Source organism: Oncorhynchus gorbuscha, linkage group LG14, assembly GCF_021184085.1.
Source record: "Oncorhynchus gorbuscha isolate QuinsamMale2020 ecotype Even-year linkage group LG14, OgorEven_v1.0, whole genome shotgun sequence".
NCBI lineage: Eukaryota > Metazoa > Chordata > Actinopteri > Salmoniformes > Salmonidae > Oncorhynchus > Oncorhynchus gorbuscha.
The window spans coordinates 34,952,724-34,971,877 of NC_060186.1; the positions used below are offsets into that span (position 1 = coordinate 34,952,724).

Below are 19,154 nucleotides of genomic sequence, written 5' to 3' on the forward strand. Positions count from 1 at the left end.
TTCAGGGAATGACAGAAACATAGTTTCTGAATAGATTTTTAATCAACTTTTTCAATTCAACGGCAGTTGACATTATTGATTAGTTAAAAGTTGGCAACATTATTTGCAATGCAGTAATTTTCAATATATAACTTTTTATAAAACTTTTTTTTTACACAAGACACATTACTACAATAGTCCATAGACCGCATTATGAATTAATGTTCTTTTCCCCTCATTATGTCGAGATTACAACTGATTTATCTCATGATCACTTAACAAAAGTTGTTTTGTCGAGATCAAGAGATATTCAAAAGTACCATGGGTCATACATTGATTTGTTCAGATGCATGATAACCACTTCATCAAGGAGCCCTTTGGCTGCGTTGATCGCAATACTGGGCAATTAAGCCCTGAACGATACCTGACAGGCAGCAATGTCTCCCAGGCTACGTGCCGCCCCAAGACCACAACCAATCACATGCAAGGAACAACGCAGCTAACTTGGCTAGTCTTGTGAGCTAGTTAGCTCGGTTGTCTGGGACTGAAATGGAATCTGATCAGTCTGTCTGGAATGGAGCTTACCCACTCTGTAAATTTAAATATCATCCAAAAAACATTAAGTGTCCCTTACAATTATACTAATATCAGTTATGAAAGAAAACATAGCTTGCTAGCTAGCTTGTTATCGAACACGACTACCTAGCTAGCTAGCACACTCACACGACTAGCCAAGTTTACTGCGTTGTTGCTTGCATGCATTGGTTGTGGTCTTGGGGGTGGCACACAGCCTGTCAGGCATTGTTCTGGGCTTAAATGCCACATGAGGGCTTAGATGCCCCGAGAGCTCTTAGCTCAATGTAAGGGACATTTAAACTTGATAATGTTCTAACTTATAAAACTGATAATAAGCTCCAAACACAAATGAAAGCATGATGTTAGCATGAAATGTGCCATCCCTTACCATAGCAATTAATAAAAACGTACTGAATCCACTGCGGGCTCTGCAGCCTCAGCCATACTGTCAAGCCACTCCTCTTTATGGAGTTCATCTCAACCGAACAACTTTCGTTATGTCATGATCATGGGAAAATGATCTTGTGATCTCGAACAAATCAACTTGTTACGTTGTGATCATGAGATAGATACATAAGTTGTGATGGACATAATGAGTGATAATGAGTGATCTTTTCATTAAAATGTCCTCTGGACTTTCGTACATTACATTTGAAAGGTCTCTTACTTTGTAGTATAAATGTGCAATTCAACCTTAGGAGTTTGATGACAATTCTTAAACATTTCTCCACAATATTTACCTTAATTAAAAGCAAAGCATAATTCATAAAAGGTCATATCTACATTATCCCCAATTTTAGAAAACAGACCGATAGTTATAAAAGTGAAAAGTCTCTTTGATCATGATTTAGTAAGGCAAAACAGGTATCCACTGAGTATAGCTAGTTTGCTATAAACATCCACTGCAGTATAAACGACTAAGAACAACCAAAAGTCTAAATAGTACACACAATGAAAATAGCCATATTGATATTCCAATACAGATATTCAATTACATAAGGGATATAAAAGAAGAAACATTGGCAAAAGCAATAGAATACAATGTATAAGTGCATTTACAAAAATATATTCCCTTGTGAAAAGTTAAGATGAGGAGTGCGGAAAGCGATTCAAAGGAAGACTGAAGTTGTGGCACTGGGATGTGAGACAAAGTGGATGTTCCAGGTATTCTTTTTTTGCAGTCACGTTGAGCATGTCAGAATATTGTTATATCATATGATTATGTGCTTCCTAGACGTTTAACAGTTCCCCGGGTGTTACAATATCTGATAATGTACAGATACATGAACGACCTGGAACGCCACCATACTCAATCTCATGGTCTTAGGTAAAGATTCTTTAAACTGTGTTTTTATAGGAGTGGGATCTCTTTCCTTCCCTCTTTCTCTGCCTCACGCCCAAGTCTCCCCCCCACTATTTTCGCCCTCTTTCAGTGCCAATCCTCGTCCTCTTCATCTTCTGCCTCTGAAGGCACATCCTCATCACTGACCTCATCCTGTTCTCCCGCTTCATTCCCACAACCATTCCCATTCTGCATAGCCTCTGCTGCCTCCTTGGCCCGTGCCTCGGCTGCTGCCGCCGCCAGGGTCGCCCGCTCCACCTCCTCTTTGAGTTTGAGTGCGGCGTCCTTCTTCTCCCGCTCAGCGTGGCTCTTCATGTGGGCGCTGCGGCTCTTAACCTTGTAGAACACCCTGGAGGTCAAAGGTCAGATACATGAACAATATAACATATAACCCAGATCGCTTTATACACTATATACACAGAAGTATGTGGACACCTTCAAATGAGTGGATTCGGCTATTTCAGCCACACCCGTTGCTGACAGGTGTATAAAATCGAGCACACAGCCATAGACAAACATTGTCAGTAGAATGGCCTTACTGAAGAGCTCAGTGACTTTCAACGTGACACCGTTCCAACAAGTCTGGTTGTCAAATTTCTGCACTGCTAGAGCTGCCCCGGTCAACTGTAAATGCTGTAAATGTGAAGTGGAAATATCTAGGAGCAACAAAGGCTTAGCCGCAAAGTGGTAGGCCATACAAACTCACAGAACAGGACCCCCGAGTGCTTAAGTGCGTAAAAATCTATCGAGTTCCAAACTGTCTCTGGAAGCAAGGTTAGCACAAGAACTGTTCGTTGGGAGCTTCATTAAATGGGTTTCCATGGCCGAGCAGCCGCACACAAGCCTAAGATCGCAATGCCAAGCGTCGGCTGGAGTGGTGAAAAGCCTGCCGCCATTGGATTCTGGAGCAGTGGAAATGTGTTTTCTGGAGTGATGAATCACACTTCACCATCTGGCAGTCCAATGGACAAATCTGGGTTTGGCAGATGCCAGGAGACTACTACTAGCCCCAATGCATAGTGCCAATTGTAAAGTTTGGTGGAGGAGGAATAATAGTCTGGGGCTGTTTTTCATGGTTTGGGCTAGGCCCTTTAGTTCCAGTGAAGGGAAATGTTAATGCTACAGCAAACAATGACATTCTAGACGATTCTGTGCTTCCAACTTTGTGGCAAAAGTTTGGGAAGGCCCTTTCCTGTTTCAGCATGACAATCCCCCGGGGCACAGAGTGAGGTCCATACAGAAATGTTTTGTTAAGATCGGTGTGGAAGAACTTGAAAGGCCTGAACAGAGCCCTGACCTCAACCCCATTGAACATCTTTGGGTTTAATTGGAACGCCGACTGCGAGCCAAGCCTAATTGCCAAACATCAGTGCACGACCTCACTAATGCTCGTGGCTGAATGGAAACACGTCCCCGCAGCAATGTTCCAACATCTAGTGGAAAGCCTTCCCAGATGAGTGGATGCTGTTACAGCAGCAAAGGGGGGACCAACTTCGTATTAATACCCATGATTTTGGAATGAGTTGTTCGACGAGCAGGTTAGAACCTACCGTCACACAGGTGGTGTACCAGGTCATCGTGCTGTGCATCTCAGAAGACTTAAAATTATTCTCCAGGTGTTGTAATAGGGATGGGCATTTGAAATTATTTCACTATTCGAATAATATCATGACATTTTGGATATCCAGAAAGTCGAAATACACGTTTAATATAAAATGTTTTACTTCAATGGAGACTTGCTAACACGACTCAACAGAAAGACAGTGAGCGGTGCCGAGAGTGCTGCAGCACCCCCTTAAAAATTAAAAATAACATTAATAATTCGGAATATAAAACATAAATAATTGAAAAAAATGTATTAGTCCTGTATTAGCGGCTATTGACAAAAGTAGTGCACTGTGCCTTTACTAGTCCTGTATTAGCGCAGTGGTTCCTAAACTCGGTCCTGGGTCCCTCCCCTGGGTGCACGTTTTTGTTTTTGCCCTAGCACGACACAGCTGATTCAAATAATCAAAGCTTGATGATGAGTTGGTTATTTGAATCAGCTGTGTAGTTCTAAGGCAAAAAAATAAATGTGCACCAACAGGTAGACTGTTGTTTCATATGAATGGAGTTGTTGTAGACAAGTAAGGGGAGTGGCAGATATTTTTTTGATAGCGCTTCAAATGGCTATATTGGTCCACTAATACAGCATTTGTATTAGAGACAGTGCCCTGTACACCTGTATTAGCGGACCGACATAGCTGTTTGAAGTGCTATCAAAAAAATATCTGCCACTCCCCTTACTTGTCTACAACAACTCCATTCATATGAAACAACAGCCTACCTGTTGGTTGATCATTGTAGCCTACTCCTTCTCATTTAACCAACTTATTTCTGTAATTTGAATGACATTTTGCATCGATTTGAAATCACCCACTTCACATGGACTGTAGCGCGCCGCTTTGATTGACCGACGACAACAAGCTACACATGTGAAACGTGTGCAGGCTCCCAGATTGTCTTTTATGGGGTGCACTCATAAAAACTGTCATAAAACAATTGTTTTATAACAATTTTGAATGTGATGGTCTGTCCTTGTAGGCTATGTAGCAATGTCACATAGATCATTGTATTTAATTTTAGACAAATCCTTTTCATTGTTAAAATGTGCCTATATTTTCTGGTATCAAAAATGTATCCTCTCCCAAGTAATCAAATACTAACGTCTCTTTGGATAGTCAAATATTCCAATAACCGTGCATATCCCTTTGTTGTAAAATCTGATTATCCGTGCAGCGCAACTGCAACAAAGACCACCAATGGATTTTGTCTCCATTGTCACCCCACCAGTCTGGGATGTTTCCAATGAACACTGGTCTCTAAGAGAGATGCCTGGTTTATAATACTCTTGGTCAATCCCTTTCTTTCACCCTGTTTTCTTTCACTGTAAAAACTTTTAGGTGGAAACTGTTAATGGTGGTAGGATTGCATGGTGGAGTATGTGTCTATCGGTTTGCAGATACAATACACATAAAAATACTCTTACATAGACAGAAACACACAAAAACACTGACCTGCTACACTTCTTGCAGGGGAACACGCCCTCTGGGTCGCCCGGGGGTTTTGGGGGCGCTCTGCTCTTCTTCCCTGCAGACTCGGGACGAGGATTTCGGAGTGCAGAGGAAGGGGTTGGATGGTGAAGTCCCACCTTTTGTACAGTATTCTGGTCCTTGTGTCCTAGCACTGCTCCTGTCTTGTGGGCAAAACATTACATTTCATTGTGTTAGTCTGTCATACCAGTGTTGTATTGCACTGTTGGTGGATCATTGGTCAAAGAACATATGATAGCAAGTATAGACATAGGATATACCGGTATGGGATGGATATAAACATGATACAAAGTGGTTGAATAGTTTAACATACACTTTTAAATGTAATTTCAAGTGAAAATGAGCACTTACATTGTGGTGAGCCTGTAGTGTCTGGTTAACCCTCAACTGGCTGCCATCTTTACCCCATTCCCAAGACCCTTCCCACTTCCTGTTGTCTTCTCCCTGAGGTGGCATATAACACAATAAATGTTCATCTTAATGAAAGTAATGTAAAAAAAAAAACGTAATAATTAACTACTTGTTTTATTATATTTGTTTTCATTAACTAAGCCCTACTTTGACATCCAATACTGCCTCTGTGTGTTTTGCCGCTGGTGACTCTGGAGGTCCGTAGGTAAGGGTTCCATTGCGACCGATCTTCACCCGTTTCTTATACGTGTAGTAGAACTCCACACACTGTGCCACTGTCTTAGTCCGCACCTGTATACGGAGCGACAACACACACGCACGCAGACACACACACAGACAAAGGTATTCATTATACTCTTCCTCTCCCCTCATTCCCGTACACACATGGAAATACAGACACAAACACAGTTATTAAAAAAAGTTATTAACTTCTAATGGTACTCCCACTGTTTGCCCAGGTAGTGATAACATGCCATGTGGTGAAATTGTTATGGCCGAAATGGCCTGATTTGAATTGGGCGTACCAATTTCTGCACCATGAAGAAGTCCTTCCTGTAGGCAGAGATGCCTTTGTTGAAGTAGCGCTTCTCTGAGGGAGTCCAACTGTCTGATCCTGGGAGGGAAATTATTCACCATACTGTCAATGAGGTCACACAGTGTGTGTGTGTATGTGTGTGTGTGTGTGTGTGTGTGTGTGTGTGTGTGTGTGTGTGTGTGTGTGTGTGTGTGTGTGTGTGTGTGTGTGTGTGTGTGTGTGTGTGTGTGTGTGTGTGTGTGTGTGTGGTGTGGGTGGTTGTGTGTGATGGGGGGTTGTGAGTGAATGAATTCCATCACTCCCCTGCCCCTTCTCCCCTTTAAGAAGCACACGCTTTGGAAAGAAGCACATGAGGAAACAAGACAACTTCCCCACCTGAGTAGTGATAGTCTGCCAGGTGATGGCCTTTAGAGAAAATGGGCTCCTTGAGCAGCAGGACTGCCAGGGCCTCCTGGGGAGCACAACACAATTCATCACCAGGGTGTTTCCCCAAATGGCACCCTATTCCCTATATAGCACACTACATTTGACCAGGGGCCACAGAAATGTACTATCAAGTGAATAGGGTGCCATTTGGGACACAGCCTGGGATAAACTTGCCACAATGGACCATTCTGAAAGCGTAGGGGAGGCAGCGTCGTTGTAAACTACTCGGTTATATCAATGGATGAGTCACTGTACTCACAAGGACATTGCCCCCGCACTCATGCAGACAGTGAAGGGCCAACTCTTGATTGGTGCCTCCGCCATACAGAGCGCATGAGCAGGCCAGGCTCATCAGGTCATCCACTAGGGGTGAGAGTGAGGCAGTTTTGAGAGAGGAAGGCAGGGAGGAAGAGGTGCAGGGAGAGAGAAAGTGAGGAGGGGTGGAGAAGATAGACAGAGCCAAAAAAAATTTGACAGAAAGCAAAAAGTTGTTGTTGTTCAAATGTGCATACTTTAAGTTTCATACAAAAAGCAAGCTCTATTACCGCTCACACTACAGAGCCCTAAGCAGTGCTGAGCTGGCCTGATTATGCATTCAACATAGTTTCTAGAACCATGCTGAAAAAATGGAAATTAAAAAGCTGTAGTGCTAGCACTGTACAGTTCGGGTTGCCCCTATAGTGTGAAAACACATTTAGATGACTATAACCTTTGAAGAAGGGACAGCAAAATTTAGGCTTGGGCAGTATACCGTATTCCGGAGTATTTGGAAATAGCGTCGGCATGGTTTTTCAATACCGTTGAAACTATTTATTCGGAAAGTATTCCCCTTGAATTTTTCCACATTGTTACATTATAGCCTTATTCTACAATGTATGAAACAAAAAAACCTCATCGATCTACACACAATACCCCATAAAGCAAAGCGAAAAACAGTTAAAAAAAATATTTACATAAGTATTCAGACACTTGCTATGAGACTCGAAATTGAGCTCAGGTGCATCCAGTTTCTATTGATCATCCTTGAAATGTTTCTACAACTTGAAGTCCACTTGTGGTAAATTTAAATTGATTGGACATGATTTGGAAAGGCACACACCTATCTATATAAGATCCCACAGTTGACAGAAGGTGCCAGAGGTGCCAACCAAGCCATGAGGTCAAAGGAATAGTCCGTAGAGCTCAGAAACAGGATTGTGTCAACGCACAGATCTGCAAAAAATGTCTGCAGCATTGACCCAAGAACACAGTGGCCTCCATCATTCTTAAATGGAAACAGTTTTTAACCACCAAGAATCTTCCTAGAGCTGGCCGCCTGGCCAAACTGAGCAATCGGGGGAGAAGAACCCGATGGGAGGTGACCAAGAACCCGATGGTCACTCTGACAGAGCTCAAGAGTTCCTCCGTGGAAATGGGAAAACCTTCCAGAAGGACAACCATCTCTGCAGCACTCCACCAATCAGGCCATTATGGTAGAGTGGCTAGATGGAAACATCTCCTCAGTAAAAGGCACATGACACTCCAATTGGAGTTAGCCAAAAGGCACCTGAAGGACTCAGACCATGAGAAACAAGATTCTGTGGTCCGATGAAAACAATATTGAAAACTTTGGCCTGAATGCCAAGCGTCACATCTGGAGGAAAACTGGCACCATCCCTATAGTGAAGCATGCCGGTAGCAGCATTATGCTGTGATGTTTTTCAGTGGCAGGGACTGGGAGCCTAGTCAGGATCGAAGCAAAGGTGAACGGAGCAATGTACAGAGACATGTTTGATGAAAACCTGCTCCAGAGTGCTCAGTACCTCAGACTGGTGTGAAGGTTCACCTTCCAACAGGACAACGACCCTAAGCATACAGCCAAGACAAAGCAGGAGTGGCTTCGGCACAAGTCTCTGAATGTCCTTGAGTGGTCCAGCCAGAGCCCAGACTTGAACCCGATCGAACATCTCTGGAGAGACCTGAAAATAGCTGTGCAGCAACGCTCCCCATCCAACTTGACAGAGCTTGATAGGATCTGCAGAGAAGAATGGGGAACACTCCCCAAATACAGGTGTACCAAGCTTGTAGTGTCATACCCAAGACTCAAGGCTTTAATCGCTGCCAAAGGTGCTTCAACAAAGTACTGAGCAAAGGGTCTGAATAATTACATAAATGTAATATTTCAGTTTAATTTATTTTATACATTTGCAGAAAAATCTAAAAACCTGTTTTTTGCTATGTCATTATGGGCTATTGTGTGTGGATTGATGAGGGAAAAAACAATTTGATCCATTTTAGAATAAGGCTGTAACGTAACAAAATGTGGAAAAAGTCAAGGGATCTGAATACACTATCTGTATGTTTGTAGAAACTTTAAGTAAATAGCTGCAGTCAACTACATTAGGAGATAAAGTAGATCACGTTCTTCATTTCACCTGTCACATTATTTTTCATTATGAAGCTTACTGGTAGTCCCCAGTAACATGGTGTTTGTTTACAATGACAAAACATTGAGAGACCCATGCCTTGTAAGTCGCTCACTGTTGTGCAGCACGTGCCAGGTGATCGAGTTACAGTATGGAATTTACAATTAAATGTTTGCCAGATATCTTTTAACTATTAAGTTAACTGTCTAAAATGTGTTAAATGCTCTGCAGTTGTACATGTGGTATGCTAATTTAGTAGCTACTTATCTAAGTGGTTAGCTTCTTGCAAAATCAAGCTTATTTTGGTAACAGCAGAGAATCCCCTCCTGGATCAAGAGCCTTGCTGTCTAATATGTATTTTGTGTGCGCAGCAAACTGTGAGTAGCATTTTTAAGTTACTTGTATAACTTTATGACCTAGGATGTCTGCCCGACAAATAGTTTGTCAGAGACTGTATAAAATGTTTGCAATGCACTCGTTAGCATTTAGCATTCACTATGGGTATTTACATGTACTTGTTAGCATTGCTAACCTTCGGATTACAGAGACTCATTAGGGTTTGAAAAAAGCGCCCCTTGTGTTGGTATTACCAAATGTCCTGTGATGGCACAAGGTCGGTATGAAGGTATGTCAATCAGGATACCTCCCTAGCCTAGTATAGTTACCAGTCTCCTGCACTACGTGGCGTAGCTGGGATTCCTTCATGGGGAGCCAGACCAGGTCAGCCTTGTGCTGGTCCCAATGGGTCAGCGAGCAGTCCCGCTGCAGCTCTGGCACCTCTGCCTGGTACTGCAGACCAATGTTAATACGCCTGGAGGGAGGGGGGAGAGGGAGGAAAAAGGGAGAGGTTGGGAGAGGGTGGAGGGAGGGGGGAGAGGGAGAAAAAGGGAGAGGTTGGGAGAGGGTGGAGGGAGGGGGGACGGAAAGAGAGAGAGAGGGAGAGAGGGGAGGGAGAGAGTGGAGGGGGGAGCGAGAGAGAAATGTTAGGAAATCAGCAGCCATTGTGGCCATACCAGTCTGAAATTCTGCTATAGGCTCTCTCCATGGGGACCATGCTGTGTGAATAGGTATTGTAGATACACAGGTAGATTTGCAGATAAAAGTGTCCCCTGAAGGCACAAATCAAGGGCTGGTGCCACCAACTGAAAAAGTTAACATTTTATAGTCTCGAGCCATGGATGGGCCATAAAACATTATACATGCTTGGGACAAGTCTTTCAATGCATTATAAGTGCATCATAATGCATAATACCTGCAGGCTTTGAGTAAAGTGTCACAGAGGTTTGTACTCACGGGTCAAAGCTGACAGGTGTGGCGTCGGTGATTAAAGGGAGGACCGGGGGTGTGATGTCTGTAGAGCTGGCTGTAGAACACACAAGGAAGACAGGGCCTTTAGGGCACCACTATCTGGACCAAAACAGAGAGGCAGACATGGGTCTATTTCACCCCTGGAAGACTGTGGGTCTGCATCCCAAATGTCACTTTTGGCCAGGGTCCATAGGACTGGTCATAAGTAGTGCACTATACTGGGAATAGGGTATTATTTGTGACAGCCTAAACTTTATTAAGGGAGATTTCTCTATTGAAAGTGCTTTGTTAGTCTAGGACTTGGGTTAACTACTCTGTGTCCAAGAAACCAGCCCTAAGAGTAGTGGACTATTGACAAAAAAATACATTGTGTCAAGGACGCATGCAGTGCACAGGAAAAGAAAGCGACAAATACAAAAATGCAAGAACGACAGAAGTAGGGGTCATCTAGTGAAGAAACACTAACAAAAATGACAGGGCTGGCTGCAAAGTCTAGACAGACTTTAATGTGGAGAGTAAAAAGGAAGAGAGAGCAGTGGTGGAAAAAGTACCAAACTGCCATACTTGAGTAAAAGAAAATGACTAAAGTAAAAGTGAAAGTCACTCAGTAAAATACTACTTGAGCAAAAGGCTAAAAGTATTTGGTTTTAATAAATACTTAAGTGTCAAAAGTAAAACATTTGTCAAATTCCTTATATTAAGTAAACCAGCCTGCATAGCCAGGGGCACACTGGGATAACCAGGGATGTTCTCTTGATAAGTGCATGAATTGGACCATTTTTCTGTCCTGCTAAGCATTCAAAATGGAACGAGTATTTTTGGGTGTCAGGGAAAATGTATGGAGTAAAAAGTGCAATATTTTCTTTAGAAATGTAATGAAGTCAAAGTACAAATACCACAATAAACTACTTAAGTAGAACTTTAAAGTATTTCTACTTAAGTACTTTACATCACAGAGAGACAGGACTGCAAGACTAGGCAGACAAGTGATTGAGTGAAAAGCAGAGAGAGAGAGAGACAGGGATACAGAGACACTCCTCGAGGCTCCATGATAACACTTACTGGAATGCAGCAGGCTGCGCGAGTTTGACTTGGGTGTAATGGGCGGTGGTTGCAGGGTTTGGTTGCTGGTGGTGATGGAGGACAGGAAGGTGGAGAAGTAGAGCCCTGAGCCCCCGCGCACCGGTGACAGGATGGGAGGCGGGGTGTAGGGCGGCATTGTGAAGGGGTGGTCAGGCAAGCGGATGGGTGAGCGTAGGTGGCTCTGGTAGGGAGTGATGGCGGAGTAGACCGAGGGAACGATGAACGTGGTCGGTTTGGGCGGAGGGATGAAGAGCGGATCGGGACGAGGACGCCGTTTGTGCTTGGCCAATTTCCCATCATTGTCCTGCCCCGCGTTGCTCTCCTCGTCCTGTTTTGGTGAGACGATTATGAGGATGGCATTTCTTTTCTTCCAAATAATTTAGCTACAATTCATTGAGCATGTCTGGCTGGTGGAATCTAGACAAGGGAATAGCCCCAAAAGTGCAAACCCCAGCCATCTTGTACTTCAGGCAGGTAAAATCAAACAAATACTATGTGATCGTGTTCATTAGGCACCAAAAGGAAGAATATGGACTGAAACAATGAGAACTTGTCCTACCATAAACACTCAAACGGTGCAAAGGTTTTTACTACGATGTGCCCTAATGAACACAACCCAGGTCGGCAAACAGGACCTACCTGGCTGAAGCTTTCCGACAAGGAGTTCCTCAGGGAACGGCGCCGGGCCACGATGACAGAGGGCTTGTGCTTGGGCTGGGGCAGGAGCAGGGGGTGCTGGCTCGGGGGGCGCCCATAAAGCCAGTTGCCCGGAGGGGCTGGCTGACCCTGACGCACTGGCACTGACACAGGCATAACCAAGGGCACCATGCCAGCCTGTCTGCCTGTAGGACCCTCCTGCAGCTGCTGGGGAAAGAGAGAGGGGGAGAAACAGAAGGGAATAACATGAGGTGAGAGAGAAAAAAATGGGAGTGCATTAGTAAACTTAACATTCTACATGGAGCAATTGTTTATGTCAGACCGTAAGTATGCATGTCTCACACACACACAACATTTATGAACATTGCTTAGAGGCAAGTCTTCAGTGTTGCAAGATCCGGTACCACAGACTTGAGAATACACTGCACATGTGGTATGAACAAACAGTTACTTATAGGTAGCACATGGTTACTGTCAGCTTACAAACTTACTGAAAATTCATTAGAAAACCCATTCAGGCCAGGACAGAAAATAAAATGTGAAGTCAAATTCAAATGCCTCCAGTAAATGTGTCAACCTCAATTCTGCACTTTTCTCCATTCAACTCCACTCCAGCCAATATATGGTCAACTCAGCAGTCTTCTGGCTGGGCTTGTGATTTAGAAATAGAAAAAAAGGATTGTGAATATTAGTAGTAGGACTGTTTTATTAAGGCAACTGGTCGGGCAGAGAGTGTGGAGGAGTGCGAGTTTGCAGGTCTGGCTGTGGCGCCAGGCTGCATCCGCGGCCCCTCCCTGGCTCAGCTGAATGGCTAGGGAGGAAGAGCCCTGAGGAATGTGGAGGTGTGTAGACATGCAGCTGCTTCAGCAGTCTGCACCCAGTACACTGCCTCTCTTTCGCCATCTCTGCAGGCTGTACACACACACACACACACACACACACACACACACACACACACACACACACACACACACACACACACACACACACACACACACACACACACACACACACACACACACACACACACACACACACACACACACACACACACACACACAGCTCCCTGTGGGCTGAAGTGCAGGTAGGTTTAAAACAGAATGACAACAACCAAAGCAATGTGTTTTATCACTTGGTGAGTGGATGTATCAGCATGTTTTGCCTTTAAAAAACAAGAGTTGAAAAAAAATGCAGCTGCTTCAGTGGGTGTGCCCTAGGGAAACATAAACATCAAATTCCGGACAGCAAGGCTAGGGATCACTCTCTTTTCTCACAGCAGTATAATCAGTGTCGAATTGTGACTAGGCCTTTTGAGGGACCAAAAATCTTCCAATATGACAGAAAACATAGCATCACTTAATGCGCCCGACATATCTTCTGTGAAGGAAGAGCAATGCTTTTTGATGACATTATGAATGAATGAAACAGGCCTGGCTGCGCTTCGGGCTGCCGCATACACACACACACACACACACACACACACACACACACACACACACACACACACACACACACACACACACACACACACACACACACACACACACACACACACACACACACACACACACACACACACACACACACACACACACACACACACACAGAGTCAGAACCGGCATGGACACACAGCATAAAATAATGCAATCCGTGAAACATAAAACACACTGTTTACACAACCTATGGCAGCCTAACACCACTATCACCAATAGTGACAACAACAGTGTCACATCAAAGGTGACAGACTCATGGTGCTGAAAGGACAGCGCTGTAAGACTTGTGCTCTCCATGGCACTGAAGGAGAGACTGTTTTGGGCACACACAGCATCAAATAACGTTAAAGAAAAAGCAGACCATTCACTCCAGTAGGCCCCATGAAATCACAAGAATATAAAAGAATGGTTTAATTTTCAAAATTGAATTAACAAACCAGCTATTACTTCCCATTGTAAATATATTTTATCACGCTCATCACAATAACCGGTGATAGTTTAAATGCAACAATGTTTCACAGCCATTATTTTCAAAGAGATAGTTAACAGCAAGCGAGCTGCAACAAAAAAAGAGGGCATAAACCCACGCACTTGGAGCCAGGACCACCCATTCCTGCAGTCAACATGCCAATTACACACCCAATGTGTGGCATAGTGTTGTGTGACAAAACTGCACATTTCCCGAGTGCTCCTGAGTGGCACAGCGAGGCACTGCATCTCAATGCTAGAGTCGTCACAACAGACCCTGGTCAATTCCAGGCTGTATCACTACTGGCTGGCGGGATTGGGAGTCACAGAAGGCGGCGCACAATTTGCCCAGCGTCGTCCGGGTTAGGGTTTGGCCGGGGTAGGCTGTCATTGTAAATAAGAAATTGTTCTTAACGCACTTGCCTATTTAAATAAAATGTAAAAAATGTATTGTCCCTAGCACCTGTGTAATGATCATGCTGTTTAATCAGCTTCTTGATATGCCAGACCTGTCAGATGGGATGGATGATCTTGGCAAAGGAGAAATGCTCACTAACATGGGATATAAAACAAATGTATACACCAAATTTGTGAGAAATAAGCTGTTTGTGCGTACATTTCTGGGATCTTTTATTTCAGCTCATGAAACATGGGACCAACACTTTACATGTTGTGTTCATTTTTGTTCAGTATTAAAAACAAAACAAACACAATCATGGTACCAATAATTGCTTCTATTTCACCAGAATTTATAAACATTATTTCTTTTAGAATAACATTTAGTTTTCAACAGAGGAGATTTGTATAAACCTTGCTGTCTGTGTCTCTAACATTTGCAACATTTTGAAAATTTAAAACATTCGATCGCCAGCTGTCCCATAGTAATGAACGTGTCGGGATGAGACAGACAGACAGGCAGCTTTTCTCAGCTGAAATCATGAATCAACATAGTTCTTTGTATATATCCATAAAAATGATCAATCGTAAACAGGTAAAACGAAATGAAGTGCAGCTAGTTTGCCATCTTTCCAGCTTCAGTTTGAAGTGATTGTGTTAGCGGTGTTGTTGGCTAGCTCCTCTGAACAACAGTGTCCTGACGAGAGAGCACATTTTCTATGCCAGGCGAAATCGCGCAAAATTTGCTCATTGTTATGGATGTATCCAAATAACTGTCACTAGAAAACAGCTTAAACAGATGTGCAGCTACTTTACTGTTATTCTGGCTGCACTGTTTGACATGACTGTAAGTTAGTTTCATAGCTAGCAAGCAAGGGATAAGAACGTTGCCAGCCAGTACGGAAATGGGACATTTAGAAGGAACGGCTGTGTCGCGTCCATAGTTACAGAACAAAAAGTCTGAACGATTGTGTCGCATTTCTGGCAACCGAACCGGTAGAACGAACAACCGGCCGGCTTGGTTAGCAACCCAAGATTTGTGTTGGAACTATATATCTTGTGGAAAGATGAAATAGTATGAATAAATTCATCAAAATAAAGTTTAACCAGCTTCATGAGGAATGCTTTTCCAACAGTCTTGAAGGAGTTCCCACATATGCGGAGCACTTGTTGGCTGCTTTTTCTTCCAACTCATCCCAAACCATCTCAATTGGGTTGAGGTCCGGTGATTGTGGAGGCCAGGTCATCTGATGCAGCAATCCATCACTCTCCTCGGTCAAAAACCCTTATGCAGCCTGGAGGTGTGTTTTGGGCCATTGTCCTGTTGAAAAACAAATGATAGTCCCACTAAGCGCAAACCAGATGGGATGGCATATGGATGCAGAATGCTGTGGTAGCAATGCTGGTTAAGTGTGCCTTGAATTCTAAATAAGTCACCGACAGTGTCACCAGCAAAGCACCCCCACGCCATCACACCTCCTCCTCCATGCTTCATGGTGGGAACCACATGCGGAGATCATCCGTTCACCTACTCTTGCGTCTCACAAAGACACGGCAGTTGGAACCAAACATCTCAAATTTGGACTCATCAGACCAAAGGACAGATTTCCACCAGTCTAATGTCCATTGCTCGTGTTTCTTGGCCCAAGCAAGTCTCTTCTTCTTATTGGTGTAGTCGTTTCTTGCAGCAATTCGAACATGAAGGCCTGATTCACGCAGACTCCAGTTGAGGTTGAGATGCGTCTGTTACTTGAACTCTGTGAAGCATTTATTTGGGCTGCAATCTAAGGTGCAGATAACTCTAATGAACTTATCCTCTGCAGCAGAGGTAACTCTGGGTCTTCCTTTCCTGTGGCGGTCCTCATGAGACACAGTTTCATCATAGCGCTTGATGGTTTTTGCGACTGCACTTGAAGAAACTTTCAAAGTTCTTGAAATTATGCAGATTAACTGACATTCATGTCTTAAAGTAATAATGGACTGTAATTTTTTATTTGCTTATTTGAGCTGTTCTTGCCATATGGACTTGGTATTTTACCAAATAGGGCTATCTTCTGTATACCACCCATAACAGATTGGCTCAAAAGCATTAAGAAGGAAAGAAATCCCCCAAATTAACAAGGCACACCTGTTAATTGGAATGCATTCCAGGTTACTACCGCATGAAGCTGGTTGAGCGAATGCCAAGAGTGTGCAAAGCTGTCAAGGCAAAGGGTGGCTGTTTGAATCTCAATTATATTTTGATTTGTTTTACACTTTTCTGGTTACTTCATGATTCCGTATGTGTTATTTCATAGTGTAGATGTCTTCCCTATTATTCTACAATGTAGAAAATAGTAAATACACTGCTCAAAAAAATAAAGGGAACACTAAAATAACACATCTGAATTAATGAAATATTCTTATTAAATACTTTTTTTCTTTACATAGTTGAATGTGCTGACAACAAAATCACACAAAAATTATCAATGGAAATCAAATTTATCAACCCATGGAGGTCTGGATTTGGAGTCACACTCAAAATTAAAGTGGAAAACCACACTACAGGATGATCCAACTTTGAAGTAATGTCCTTAAAACAAGTCTAAATGAGGCTCAGTAGTGTGTGTGGCCTCCACGTGCCTGTATGACCTCCCTACAACGCCTAGGCATACTCCTGGTGATGTGGCGGATGGTCTCCTGAGGGATCTCCTCCCAGACCTGGACTAAAGCATCCGCCAACTCCTGGACAGTCTGTGGTGCAACGTGGCGTTGGTGGATGGAGCGAGACATGATGTCCCAGATGTGCTAAATTGGATTCAGGTCTGGGGAACGGGCGGGTCAGTCCATAGCATCAATGCCTTCCTCTTGCAGGAACTGCTGACACACTCCAGGCACATGAGGTCTAGCATTGTCTTGCATTAGGAGGAACCCAGGGCCAACCGCACCAGCATATGGTCTCACAAGGGGTCTGAGGATCTCATCTCAGTACCTAATGGCAGTCAGGCTACCTCTGGCGAGCACATGGAAATGCCCCCCAAAGAAATGCCACCCCACACCATGACTGACCCACCGCCAAACCAGTCATGCTGGAGGATGTTGCAGGCAGCAGAATGTTCTCCACGGCATCTCCAGACTCTGTCACGTCTGTCATGTGCTCAGTGTGAACCTGCTTTAATCTGTGAAGAGCACAGGGCGCCAAAGGCGAATTTGCCAATCTTGGTGTTTTCTGGCAAATGCCAAACGTCCTGCACGGTGTTGGGCTGTAAGCACAACCCCCACCTGTGGATGTCGGACCCTCATACCACCCTCATGTAGTCTGTTTATGACCATTTGAGGAGACACATGCACATTTGTGGCCTGCTGGAGGTCATTTTGGGGGTTCTGGCAGTGCTCCTCCTTGCACAAAGGCTGAGGTAGCGGTCCTGCTGCTGGGTTGTTGCCCTCCTACGGCCTCCTCCACGTCTCCTGATGTACTGGCCTGTCTTCTGGTACCGTCTCCATGCTCTGGACACTACGCTGACAGACACAGCAAACCTTCTTGCCACATTGATGTGCCATCCTGGATGAGCTGCACTACCTGAGCCACTTGTGTGGGTTGTAGACTCCGTCTCATGCTACCACTAGAGTGAAAGCACCGCCAGCAATCAAAAGTGACCAAAACATCAGCCAGGAAACATAGGAACTGAGAAGTGGTCTGTGGTCCCCACCTGCAGAACCACTCCTTTATTGGGAGTGTCTTGCGAATTGCCTATAATTTCCACCTGTTGTCTATTCCATTTGCACAACAGCATGTGAAATGTATTGTCAATCAGTGTTGCTTCCCAAGTGGACAGTTTGATTTCACAGAAGTGTGATTGACTTAGAGTTACATTGTGTTGTTTAAGTGTTCCCTTTATTTTTTTGAGCAGTGTATAAAGAAAAACCCTTGAATGACTAGGTGTTCTAACACTTTTAATCGGTATTGTGAGTATAATATATATATATATACACACAATTTTTGGGGTGCAATTTTTATTGTGGGTCATAAGGGCAGCAGCGTAGCCTAGTGGTTAGAGCATTGGGCCAGTAACCAAATGTTTGCTGGATCAAATCCCCGAGCTGACAATGTAAAAACCTGTCGTTCTACCCCTGAACAAGGCAGTTAAACCCACTGTTCCTAGGCTGTCATTGTAAATAAGAATTTGTTCATAACTGACTTGCCTAGCTAAATAAAAGTAATACAATTATCATATTTTTTAATGACAAAAAACCCCACCAGTAAATCAGCTCCAAGTTATTTTAATTTAGAAAGAAATCCCACACAGAGAGACCCAATGTGATTGTATATGTAACGGATGTGAAATGGCTAGCTAGTTAGCGGTGGTGCGCGCTAATAGCGTTTCAATCGGTGACTTCACTTGCACTGAGACCTTGAAGTAGTGGTTCCCTTTGCTCTGCAAGGGCCATGGCTTTTGTGGAGCGACGGGTAACGATGCTTCGTGGGTGTCAGTTGTTGATGTGTGCAGAGGGTCCCTGGTTTGAGCCCGGGTATGGGCGAGGGGACGGACTAAAGTTATACTGTTACATATACAAATGTAAGTAACAGTATCACTTTAGTCCGTCCCCTCGCCCATACCCGGGCTTGAACCAGGGACCCTCTGGACACACAGACAACTGACACCCACGAAGGCCCTCGCACAGCAAGGGGAACCACTACTTCAAGGTCTCAGAGCGAGTGACGTCACCGATCGAAACATTATTAGCGTGCACCACCGCCAACTAGCTAGCCGTTTCACACCAGTTACATAAGCAAGGTTTGAAATGATTTAGTCAAGCATATCAGTTCGGGCTTCTTGCGGTCAATTTGCAGTCTACAAATTGTTTGTAATTATGTTCCTGCCCCCAGACCATACACTGCTTTAAAAATCACAGACGTAGTTAAAATGAGAATTTAGTTGCTAATTGCAGTACCTCGGTCGGCCATCCGATTGAGACACCCAATGAGGGAGAAGCACTCTGCTA

The 19,154-nt window shown here is 43.9% G+C and overlaps 1 protein-coding gene across 4 annotated transcripts in view; it reads right to left on the reverse strand.

The window, feature by feature from the left end:
• Window positions 1–19,154, reverse strand: part of LOC123994843 (mitotic deacetylase-associated SANT domain protein-like) — a 23,808-nt gene continuing 4,654 nt past the window's right edge. For 3 of the 4 annotated variants that reach the window (XM_046297891.1, XM_046297892.1, XM_046297888.1), the window contains exons 3-13: window positions 11,797–12,021; window positions 11,137–11,485; window positions 10,060–10,129; window positions 9,432–9,577; window positions 6,621–6,724; window positions 6,311–6,386; window positions 5,925–6,013; window positions 5,548–5,691; window positions 5,341–5,433; window positions 4,954–5,132; window positions 1–2,246 (exon numbers count right to left, since the gene is read on the reverse strand). In XM_046297891.1, coding sequence (XP_046153847.1) covers window positions 1,985–2,246; window positions 4,954–5,132; window positions 5,341–5,433; window positions 5,548–5,691; window positions 5,925–6,013; window positions 6,311–6,386; window positions 6,621–6,724; window positions 9,432–9,577; window positions 10,060–10,129; window positions 11,137–11,485; window positions 11,797–12,021 — 1,737 coding nt within the window. In that variant the 3' untranslated portion in view covers window positions 1–1,984. The remainder of the gene's footprint in view (window positions 2,247–4,953; window positions 5,133–5,340; window positions 5,434–5,547; window positions 5,692–5,924; window positions 6,014–6,310; window positions 6,387–6,620; window positions 6,725–9,431; window positions 9,578–10,059; window positions 10,130–11,136; window positions 11,486–11,796; window positions 12,022–19,154) is intronic. The other variant, XM_046297890.1, reaches the window with a different exon arrangement.